Source organism: Ovis aries, chromosome X (assembly GCF_016772045.2).
Source record: "Ovis aries strain OAR_USU_Benz2616 breed Rambouillet chromosome X, ARS-UI_Ramb_v3.0, whole genome shotgun sequence".
Lineage (NCBI taxonomy): Eukaryota > Metazoa > Chordata > Mammalia > Artiodactyla > Bovidae > Ovis > Ovis aries.
Window position 1 is genome coordinate 90,383,978 of NC_056080.1, and position 10,512 is coordinate 90,394,489.

The 10,512-nt window shown below is 46.6% G+C and overlaps 1 protein-coding gene across 1 annotated transcript; it reads left to right on the forward strand.

Annotated features, from left to right (window-relative positions):
* Positions 1 to 265: 265 nt before the first annotated feature.
* On the forward strand, positions 266 to 3,811 carry LOC101112889 (putative MAGE domain-containing protein MAGEA13P). The gene is made up of 2 exons (XM_042241829.2): positions 266 to 749; positions 2,409 to 3,811. The coding sequence occupies exon 2, from the start codon at positions 2,574 to 2,576 to the stop codon at positions 3,633 to 3,635; it is 1,062 nt and encodes a 353-aa protein (XP_042097763.1). The 5' UTR covers positions 266 to 749; positions 2,409 to 2,573; the 3' UTR covers positions 3,636 to 3,811.
* The last annotated feature ends 6,701 nt before the right edge of the window (positions 3,812 to 10,512 follow it).

Sequence of the window (10,512 nt, forward strand, 5' to 3'; positions counted from 1 at the left end):
AAGAGCAGAATCTCCCCAAATCACACTGCTCTACCACTTCAGGGTAGGAAATAAAGTGTTAGAACAAAATGTTTCCAAAGTGTATGTCTGGCTGGTGAAGAGACCCATAGGAAGACAAGCTGCTTTTCTGAATATCCACCACCTGTCATAAGGCAGTGCTGCTCTCCCATCTAGCTCCTGGGAACTTAAACCTTTCTCTGGAAGGTTTGCAGCTGAGCAAATGCTCACAGCTGGCAGAAAAGAAGGAACCTACCAGAGAGCGTTTAATCAAGAAGGCAGCAGCCAAGAGAAGCACAGAACCTTGTGGGCCCTGCAGTACCCTGTTCCACCCCTGATGTCAATCCTGGGAGACTCCCAGTAGGTTTGTCGGGATTGGCACTGCCCTCCACTTTTCTGACTCTTGCGAACTCCAAGGTGACCAGTGATTAAGGGAGGCGGCCCTCATGGGGAGGGGGTGCCGGCAATTCCAAGAGTCAAACTGATCCCGTGGGATGACCAAATTGCCTGCCAAACAGAAGAGAATAGGCCTCTGCTTCGTCTAGGCCCACTTTCAGCTCTCGGAGGCCCTATGCAGGGTCCTTGGATGTAGTTGCTGACTTCAAACTTGGGAATCTGAAGACGAGGCTTCAACTGCAGTGATTATACTCAGGTCAGCAAAGGGACAAGGCCCAGACTCTGCCAGTTGTCAGAGGGAGGATCCTGAAGAAACTGCAGACACCTGCCTTTTCCATCTGCTTCATGAGGCCCAGGTATGGTTGACAGATGACCCCTCCCATCCACACTTCACTGTCAAGACCTCACGGAGGTGGTGCTCTTGGCCTGCAGGGCACATCTCAGACCAGCAAAAGAAAGGGGGCCCAGGCCCTGACAGGAGTAAATAGGAACACCTTGAGGACTGAGGTGTCCCCCACCTTAGAGCCAGAGGGGGATCCTCGCAGAAATTCACCCCAACTAGTAGTGTCAGACCCAGAGACATGGACAAGTGCTGGCAAGATAACCCCTCTCCCATTCTGGGTCGGGAATCTTGGGAGGTGAGACGATCAGTTTGATGGGGCATCAGGTCGGCAGGCCAAGAAGGCCCAGACCCCCTCACCAGGCATGAAAGCAAGGCCCATAAGAGACTGGCGGAGGGGAGAGCCCACTGCAGAAAGGTGGGCCAAGCCCCGTCCTTACTGTCCACCCAAGGAAGGGTTTCGGATGTGATGTTTCCTACTTCAGCTTTCAGAGTCTGAAGGGGTGAGGCCTGGGGCCAGCAGGGTCTGGAGTCCCAGGGGTGGCCCCGCCTTGATGTGAAGATCCTGAGGGACAGCAAAGAAAGGTTTTCTGTGCAGACATTCAGGGCCCTACTGAAACCAAGGGGCTGTGCTCAGCCCTGGGCCACTCCCTGACCCAATGTCACCCTGTCAGGGGTAGCTGTGATGACACTGAGCAGAACTGAGGGGTCATCACCACAGAGAAAGGGTGGCCCACAGAAAGCTGCCCTGCTCCTTGCTCCAACCCAGGAGACCTCAGGTAGGAGCCACTGGGTGTGGACTCTAGGCACTTTGGTGTCGGGTAGGGCAGGCTCCAGGAGATGTCCAGTGAGGGCTGGCTGAGAACCTGCCCAGGTGGGAAGGCAGATCTTGAGGGTACCCCCTACCCCAGAACAGATGGCCTCTACCCTGCTGTGGTACCCAAGAGGCCCTGGGCAGAGGCAGCCAGTAGTGGTAGGTTGTGCTCCCATCATGGGGCTTGGGTCTCTCATAGAGAAGCAAGGCTGCAACCTGAGGATGCCAAGTCTGCTCAGCTGTGGAGGATGTGAGGCGGGCTTGGTCAGGTGTAAAGATGAATCATGTGATGGGCCCTCCTAGCCTAGATATGGGCGCCCCCCTGCCCCTACCTCTGAAACCCGCACAGTCCCTGCTAGCAGCCTTGGGAGACCCTGGGCAAGTGGAGTCCGATGTGGTGCCCCTTCTCTTCTTCCTCTGGGGGACGTCAGCAGAGTGACAGGGCCTAGATGCTGGCAGGGGAAAGTGCTGGGACTCTGAAGGAGCATTGAGGGAATCATCCACCCCACGACAGAAGGGACATCACAGAGCTTGGCCCCACCACTTCTGTCAACACTACAGGGCCCACAACTGTGTCTGTAGTCTGCATCCTGAGGAATCCTCTCAGTTTCCCTCCTCAAAGTTCTAAGATCTGGGAGGTGACAGCCATGGTCTGAGGCCTGGGTTCTCAGGTCAGCATATGGGAGAAGGCCTGGCCAGCTGCAGCAGTCAAAATGAGGTGCACACCCTGAATGTCTCCCAAGGTCCTGCCCACCCCAAAACAGAGAATCCATAGTGCCTGACCCCACCTGGCCTACTCTCAGCCCTGGAATCCTTGGGTTCCACCCTGAGGAACTGTCTCGCTTCTTCTTTTGTTCTTAGGCTGACCAGAACAGAAGCCCATGACACCTGGGAGATCCCCTAAAGAGGAGACCTGTAAGCTTCCTTTGGCAGAGCCATCCTGGGTGAGGGGATTTTCTCAGCTGAGGCCACTCTTGCTCCTCCAGTGTCCCACTGTCCTGCTGGCTACCTCCAATACCAGCCATCATGTCTCTGGGTCAGAAGAGTGAGTGCTGCAAGCTTGAGGAAGACCTTCAGGCTCCAAAAGAGGCACAGGGCCTAGAATGTGTGCAGGCCTCCATGGCTCAGAAGGAAGAGGCCACCTCCTGCCCCAAATCCACCATCTCCTCTTCCCTCACCCTGTTGATCCCTGGAACCACAGAGGAGGTGCCTGCCACTGGGGCACTGATTGTTGTCCAAAATTCTCAGGGAGCCTGCTCCTCACCCACTGCCACCTCAGCCACTCCACTGAGTCAATCTGATGAGAATTCCAGTAGCCAAGAGGAGAAGGAGCCCAGCAACTGCAAGACTCCACCAGATCCTGAGTCCTCGCTCGGTGGTGAGCTAAACAACAAGGTGGCTGAACTGGTACAGTTTCTGTGTATCAAATATGTAACAAAGGAACCCACCACAAAAGCAGAAATGCTGAGGAGTGTCATCAGAGAACACAAGGACAACTTCCCTGAGATCTTCAGCAAAGTCTGTAAGTGCATGGAGGTCGTCTTTGGCATTGAAGTAAAAGAAGTGGACCCCATGGGACACTCTTATGAGCTTGTCAAAACACTCAACCTCACCTACGATGGGATGCTGATTAATGATGGGGGAATGCCCAAGACCGGCTTCCTGATACTTATCCTGGGTATGATCTTCATGGAGGGCAACTGTGCCCCTGAAGAGAATATTTGGAAAGCATTGAATATGATGGGGGTATATGCTGGGCAGGAGGATTTTATCTATGGGGAGCCCAGGAAACTCATCACCAAAGATTTGGTGGAGGAACAATATCTACAGTATCGGCAGGTGCCTCACAGTGATCCTCCACGCTATGAATTCCTATGGGGTCCAAGGGCCTATGCTGAAACCAGCAAGATGAAAGTCCTGGAGTTTTTTGCCAAGATCAGTGGGACTGACCCCACTTCCTTATTTTGGTATGAGGAAGCTTTGAGAGATGAGAGAGCCCAGGCCAGAACTGTCCCCTGGGATGATACTACTACCATGGCCAGTGAAAATTCCAGTGCCGTGTCCAGCAACCTCTTCTGCCCTGAGTGAAGTCCAAAGCAGTTTCTTCAGTCTTCATCTGAAGACAACAGTCAGTGTTCCGTGTAATGGAGGGCTAGGGTGGAACAGTCTATTAGCATTTTCATGTTTCTGTTGTATATGGATGATTTGGACAATTTAACTTTTTTTTATTTTTTTCCCAAATATTGTTTAATAAAGTTTAATTAGCTCCAGAATCTAAGCTTATGAGTGACAATGATCACACAGTTATAGCTGTTTATCACATATAAGAGTTTTACAATTTTGCAAACACACTGAGAAACCCCCCAACTTTCCCTGTGATCTGAAACAAGGCATTAGAATAGGATTTGCTTGGAAATGTGAAAGAACCCAGTAGAAAAGTTAAGGACAAAGGGACTTCCCCAGTGGCTCAGTGGTAAAGAATCTGCTTGCAATGCAGAACCACAGAAGATGGTGGGTTCAATCCCTGGGTCAGGAAGATCTTTGGAGAAGGAAATGGCAACCCACTCCAGTATTCCTGCCTGGACAATTCCATGGACAGAGGAGCCTGGTGTTCTATAGTCTGTGAGGTTGCAGCATTCAGGAATACGCAAAAGTTATAAAGGATGGCTAATTAGGTTCATTTATCTCTTCTAGTCTGTAGTTTTTATTAAATGATACATAGCTGGATATGCTTGGCTTATTCAAGAACATGAGAGAAAGTAAATCTTAAACGTTTCTCACTGATTCATTTCTTTGCCAAACATGAATTAATGGAAAGCCCTGTGTTAGAGATGGTGAGCCTAGCCTAAGCAGGACACATCCCTCCCAGAAATCGGCAGGGTCTAGGAGCAGCAATCAGATGAAGAGATGGTGAGACATCCTCTAGGAGCCAACAGGGTAAAAGAACAGGTGAGAAGGTGGGGTTCCAGGGAAGAGCAGGTAAGTGTAAATGCCCTGAGCCAAGATGGCTTGAGGCTTTAGGAAACCACACTCACTTCTGTGGGGGTTCATTTTCAGTTATGCTTGGTGGTGGCAGGGGCCTAACTCTCAAAAGCTGTGTCTCACAATTGATAGAGGGATTCCCTAGTGGATCAGATGATAAAGAATCCACCTGCAATGTGGGAGACCTGAGTTACACCCCTGGGTCAGGAAAATCCTCTGGAGGATGGTATGTCAACCCACTCCTGTTTTCTGGCCTGAAGAATCCCCATGGTCAGAGGAGCCTGGCAGGCTATACAGTCCATGGGGTCACAAAGACTGAGTGACTAAGCACAAGCACAATTGAGAGAAAAGTCTGGAATGGAAGTGTTCTTAGCAATTCCTTTTGGATCCTGGATAAATCAGAGAGCAATTCCTACCCAAGCAAGTATGGAAAGTTTCCTGAACTCTTGTAAAACCCCAGTGCATGAACTAGGTGTTCTACACACATCATCAGCAAGTATTTCCCGGCAAATAGGATAATACTCTCTGGAAGTGATGGTAAGAAGTTGCTAGGCTGGCATTATTTTCCCTGGCCTGAGAGACCCAGAGACTTCTACATTAAGATGACATTGTAATTAGGTTATTTTGAGTGCACTGTGGTTAAATCTAAACTAGATTTTCGATCAGGGGAAAATGAATGAGAATACCATTTTTCGATGGGATAACAGCTGGGATGGAACTGAGTTGAATTCTAGGATGTTTGAGTGGAATTCACCTGGGGAAGACTAACCCACAGCTGATTTAATTATATTATCCAAGGGAAATTTTATGGAATTTTGTTTACAAAGCAGCATATTTGACTTGTTAGGTCTCTGATATCTTAGAGCACTACATATTCTGAGAGGTGTTCAGTCACTCAGTTTTGTGCGACTCTGTGACCCCATGGATGGCAGCATGCCAGCCTCCCTGTCCATCATCAACTCCCATAGCTTACTCAAACTCATGTCCATTGAATCAGTGATGAAATCGACCCATCTCATCCTCTGTCATACCCTTGTCCTCCTGCCCTCAATCTTTCCCAGCATTAGGGTCTTTTTAAAAGACCCTGAATTCACATCAGGTGGCCAAAGTATTGGAGTTTCAGCTTCAGCATCAGTCCTTCCAATGAATATTCAGGACTGACTTCTTTTAGGATGGACTGGTTGGATCTCCTTGCTGTCCAAGGGACTCTCGAGAGTCTTCTCCAACACCACAGTTCAAAAGCATCAATTCTTCGGTGCTCAGCTTTCACTTAAATCCAAATCTCACATCCATACATGACTACTGGAAAAACCATAGCTTTGACTAGATGGACTTTTTGGCAAAGTAATGTCTCTGCTTTTTAATATGCTATCTAGTTTGGCCATAACTTTTCTTCAAATGAGCAAGCATCTTTTAATTTCATGGCTCTAGTCACCATCTGCAGTGATTTTGGAGCCCCCCCCCCCAAATAAACTCTGTCATTGTTTCCACTGTTTCTCCATCTATTTGCCATAAAGTGATGGGACCAGATGTCATGACCTTAGTTTGTCAGTGCTGAGTTTTAAGCCAGCTTTTCACTCTCCTCTATGACTTTCATCAAGAGAATTTTTGGTTCTTCTTCACTTTCTGCCATAAGAGTGGTGTCATCTGTATATCTGAAGTTATTGATATTTCTCCTGGCAATCCTGATTCCAGCTTGTGCTTCATCCAGTCCATGAAGTGATAAATCACTTCTCATGATTTAGTCTGCATATAAGTTAAATAAGCATTGTGACAATATACAGCCTTGATGTACTCCTTTCCAGACTTGGAATCAGTCTATTGTTCCATGTCCAGTTCTAACTGTTGCTTCCTGACCTGCGTAAAGATTTCTCAAGAGGCAGGTCAGGTGGTCTGTACTCCCATCTCTTTAAGAATTGTCCACAGTTTGTTGTGATCTACACAGTCAAAGACTTCGGCATAGTCAATAAAGTAAAAATAGATGTTTTTCTGGAACTCTCTGGCTTTTTCTATGATCCAACAGATGTTGGCAATTTGATCTCTGGTTCTTCTGCCTTTTTTGTATCCAGCTTGAATATCTGGAAATTCATGGTTTACATACTGTTGAAGCCTGGCTTAGCATTCTTTGGCATTGTCTTTCTTTGGGATTGGAATGAAAACTGACATTTTTCAGTCCTATGGCCACTGCTGAGTTTTCCAAATTTGTTGGTATGTTGAATGGAGCACTTTCACAGCATCATCTTTTAAGATTTGAAATCGAAAAAAAAAAAAAAAAAAGATTTGAAATCGCTCATCTGGAATTTCATCACCTCTACTAGCTTTATTCATAGTGATGTTTCCTAAGGCCCACTTGACTTTGCAATCCAGGATGTCTGGCTTTAGATGAGTGATCATACCATCAAGATTATCTCGGTCGTGAGGATCTTTTTTGTATAGTTGTTTTGCATATTCTTGCCACCTCCTTAATATCTTCTGCTTCTCATTAGTCCATACCGTTTCTGTCCTTTATTGTGCCTATCTTTGCATGAAATGCCCCACTGGTATCTCTAATTTTCCTGAAAAGATATCTAGTCTTTCCCATTCTAATGATTTATTTGCACTGATCGCTGAAGAAGGCTTTCTTATCTCTCCTTGCTATTCTTTGGAACTCTGCATTCAAATGGGTATATCTTTCCTTTTCTTCTTTGCCTTTCACTTTTCTTTTCACAGATATTTGTAAGGCCTCCTCAGACAGTCATTTTGCCTTTCTGCATTTATTTTTCTTGGGTATTGTCTTGATACCTGCCTCCTGTACATTGTCACAAACCTTTGTCCATAGTTCTTCAGGCACTCTGTCTATCAGATCTAATCCCTTCAATCTATTTCTCAAGTCCACTGTAAAATTGTAAAGGATTTGATTTAGGTCATACCTGAATGGTCTAGAATTTCCCCCCTACTTTCTTCAATTTAAGTCTGAATTTGGCTATAAGAAGTTCAGGATCTGAGCCACAGTCAGGTCCTGGTCTCGTTTTTGCTGACTGTATAGAGCTTCTCCATCCTTGACTGCAAAGAATATAATGTCTGAATTTTGCATAGACCATCTGGTGCTGTCCATGTGTAGAGTCTTCTCTTGTGTTGTTGGAAGAGGGTGTTTGCTATGACCAGTGCATTCTCTTGGCAAAACTCTATTGCCTTTGCCCTGTTTCGTTCTGTAGTCCAAGGTCAAATTTGCCTGTTACCCCAAGTATTTCTTGACTTCCTACTTTTGCATTCCTGTCCTCTATAATGAAAAGGAGATTGCTTTGGGGTGTTAGTTCTAGAAGGTATTTTAGGTCTTCATAGAACTATTCAACTTCTGTTTCTTCAGCATTACTGGTCAGGGCATAGACTTGAATTACTGTGATATTGAATGGTTTGCCTTGGAAACGAAGAGAGATCATTGTGTCGTTTTTGAGACTGCATCCAAGTACTGCATTTCGGACTTTTTTATTGACTATGATGGCTACTGCATTTCTTCTAAATAATTCTTGCTCACAGTAGTAGATATAATGATCATCAGAGTTATAATTCTTGCTCACAGTAGTAGATATAATGATCATCAGAGTTAAATTCCCCCATTCCAGTCCATTTTAGTTCACTGATTCCTAAAATATCAATGTTCACTCTTGCCATCTCCTGTTTGACCGCTTCCAATTTGCCTTGATTCATGGACCAGGTTCCATGGATTCCAGGTTCCTATGCAATATTGCTCTTCACAGCATCAGACTTTACTTCCATCACCAGTCATATCCACAACTGGGTGTTATTTTTGCTTTGGCTCCATCTCTTCCTTCTTTTTGGAGTTAGTTCTTCACTGCTATCCAGTAGCATATTGGACACCTAATAACCTGGGAAGTTCATCTTTCAGTGTCCTACTTTTTGCCTTTTCATACTGTTCATGGGTTTCTCAAGCCAAGAGTGCTGAAGTGATTGACCATTCCCTTCTCCAGTGGACCATGTTTTGTCAGAGTTCTCCACCATGACCTGTCCATCTTGGATGGCCCTACACAGCATGGCTCATAGTTTCATTGAGTTAGACAAGGCTGTCATCCATGTGATCAAACTTGTTAGCTTCCTGTCATTGTGGTTTTCAGTCTGTCTGTCCTCTGATGGAGAAGGATGAGAGGCTTATGGAAACTTCCTGATGGGAGAGACTGACTGAGGGGGAAACTGGGTATTGTTCTGATTGGCGGGGCCATGCTCCCTAAATATTTAGTCCAACTTTTTGTTGATGGGTGGGGTTGTGTTCCCTCCCTGTTATTTACCTGAGGACAAACTATGGTAGAAGTAATGAAGATAATGGCGACCTCCTTCAAGAGGTCCCCTGCATGAACTGCTGCACTCAGTGCACCTGACCCTGCAGCAGGCCACCACCAACCCACACCTCCGCCAGAGACTCCTGGACACTCTCAGGCAAGTCGGGGTCAGTCTCCTACTGCTGCTTGAAAGCAACCCTCTTTAAAGAGTTCAGTTCAACAGGTTGTGTACCAGGTCTAGTGTGGGGAGGACAGACCTGCTCCTTTCTCCTGGGTCCTGGTATGCACTGAGAAGTCCTGGATAAAAACAAATTTCCACAGGAGAGGATGGAAGGGTCTAGGGTCAAAATAATAAATTAGAAACAACTGCCATTTGTCAGGAGCTTGGCTGAACTGGAGTGAGAGCTAAGGTGTTAGAGTAGTTGACTTAAAGCAACAAGCCAAACATGGTAGAGTTAAGCCTTTGATCACTTTCTGTGAAATTAATATATAAACAAGCTTATAAAACAAGAAAAAGTCCCAAATCCTCCTGTTTTATTGTCCTCTGGTGAATGGCACACCAGTTAAGGGTCAGATAGATCAGCACAGATGTGGGTGGGGGTCAACTCCCTCTTGAGGGAGCTAGAACAAATGGCTGCGACAGTTTTATGGATCCTAGAATGAGAGGAAGGCAAGGAGGAAAGGCAAGGAGTGGGGAAAATAGGGGAGAAAAATGTCTTCAAACCTTCTCCCTCCTCCCCTGATTGGAAGGCCTCAGCAGAGGCCCCAAAGTAGACCTCTCCCCAAGGCCTCAGATAAAGACATGAGAGTGAAAGCATAGAGGTAAGAATGCAAAAAGGAGGCCAGAATGGCCTGCCAGTGGGGCCTGCGTCCTTGACTGCAACCCTCTTTAGAGAGTTCAGTTCAACGGGTTGTGTACCAGGTCTGGTGTGGGGAGGACAGCTTTTCTCCTTGAGGCCTGCCAGGTAAACAAAGTCTTTACAGTGGCCAATGGTCAGGCCTAGGAAATCACACATTAGGATTTTTAACTAGAAGCCTGACTCCTCACCATTAGAGACCTGATATACCAGGGACTACCCCAGAAGCCTGACACACTTTCCATTCCAACAGTCCTACAAGACAGGGCTCAGCAAGCTCAAGAACCTAAGACTCACAGCACTGGACAATGTCTCCAGGCTCACGTGGCTAGTAAATGACAGGGCTGGGACCTGACTTCTAGTCTAAATTCACCTTGAGCCCATGTTGTTCCCATACCTCCCAGCCTGAAGTCGACTTTCCATCTCTTAATTCCTTTCTCATCTCGGTTCTCCACCATGTCTCTTAGATCTTGAAAAGAAGGTCTCTGATCCAGAATATCAAAAAGAGGCCTAAAGAAGAAAAATGACAATGCACATCAAACATGATTTGGGTGCTGTCTGTGGGCTTCATTAACCTAGTGTTTTCCTCTCCAATCCCCAGGCTTCCTTGAGAGCAGACTGGATTTCTGTCCACCCTCAGCACTTTTCTGATCTGCAGCACCCTCCCCCCATTCTTACTCAGTGTGCCTTCCTGTCAGACTCTGCCACCTGGTCGATTTTATCAGCTCTTTACTCTCTCTTCCTCTAAAAGAATAGCCTAGATTCACCTGCCCTTCCCACGACATAAAGATAAAAAACACTCTTCCTCCTTGTACAAGTTCCCTTGCTGTCCTTTACCCTGGAACCTCTCTG

What these genes read in the sequence shown, in the direction of transcription:
- LOC101112889 (XM_042241829.2), top strand. Translation starts at nt 2,574, where the DNA reads ATGTCTCTGGGTCAGAAGAGTGAGTGCTGCAAGCTTGAGGAAGACCTT.